This window comes from Nicotiana sylvestris, chromosome 2, assembly GCF_000393655.2.
Source record: "Nicotiana sylvestris chromosome 2, ASM39365v2, whole genome shotgun sequence".
In the NCBI taxonomy this organism is placed as follows: Eukaryota; Viridiplantae; Streptophyta; class Magnoliopsida; order Solanales; family Solanaceae; genus Nicotiana; species Nicotiana sylvestris.
The window spans coordinates 103,856,990-103,857,870 of NC_091058.1; the positions used below are offsets into that span (position 1 = coordinate 103,856,990).

At 40.3% G+C, this 881-nt stretch overlaps 1 protein-coding gene across 1 annotated transcript; it reads right to left on the bottom strand.

The window, feature by feature from the left end:
- Window positions 1-223: 223 nt before the first annotated feature.
- Window positions 224-643, bottom strand: LOC104231124 (uncharacterized). The gene has a single exon (XM_070166287.1). It carries the CDS (start codon window positions 641-643, stop codon window positions 224-226), a length of 420 nt encoding a protein of 139 aa, XP_070022388.1.
- Between the last annotated feature and the right edge of the window lie 238 nt (window positions 644-881).

The window sequence follows — 881 nt, forward strand, 5'->3', positions numbered from 1 at the left end:
TTGATGGAACTTCTTGACGAAACTGAAACAATCTTTTTCCATGGTCCTCCAGTAATAACCTGCCCGAAGGATTTTCTTTGCAAGGATATAACCATTTATGTGGGGCCCACATACTCCCGAATGCACTTTATTCATGATCTTTTTGGCTTCTCGGGACTTTACGCACCTCAAAATGTTCAGATCTGGAGTTCTTTTGTATAGGACCTTTCCACTCAAAAAGAAACTAACTGCATGCAAGCCTTCTGATAGTTTTCTTTTGATCTCCATTGGCCTGCTCGGGATATTCCTTTGTTTTCAAAAACCTTTTGATATCATGATACCATGGTTGAACATCTGACTCCATTTCAATTGTGTTACAATAACCATGCCTTTCTCGAACTTGGATTTTCAGTGGGTTAATATGAGCATTACCCGGGTATGGCAGCATTAAGGCCAAAGTAGCTAGTCCATCAGCTAGCTCATTATGGAATCGAGGAATATACCTGAACTCGATGGACTTGAACTGTTTACTAAGATCTTCCACATGTTGCCTGTACGGGATGAGTTTGATATCTCGAGTTTCCCACTCACCTTGGGCTTGCCGAATTAATATATCAGAATCCCCCATGGTTAATAATTCCTCTACATCCAGTTCAACTGCCATATTCATGCCCATGATGCAGTCTTCATACTTAACAGTATTTTTTGTATAGAAGAACCAAATCTGGGCTATGGCCGGATAATGCTACCTTGTGGGTGAAATCAGAATTGCTCTGATCCCGACACTTTTTGCATTTACAGATCCATCAAAGAAAATTTTCCAAGCATTGGTGTTCTCTGGAATTACTTCAATTGATTTCTCTTCCTCGTCTGGAAATAAGTGCTTAGGGGTTGGTATTCAT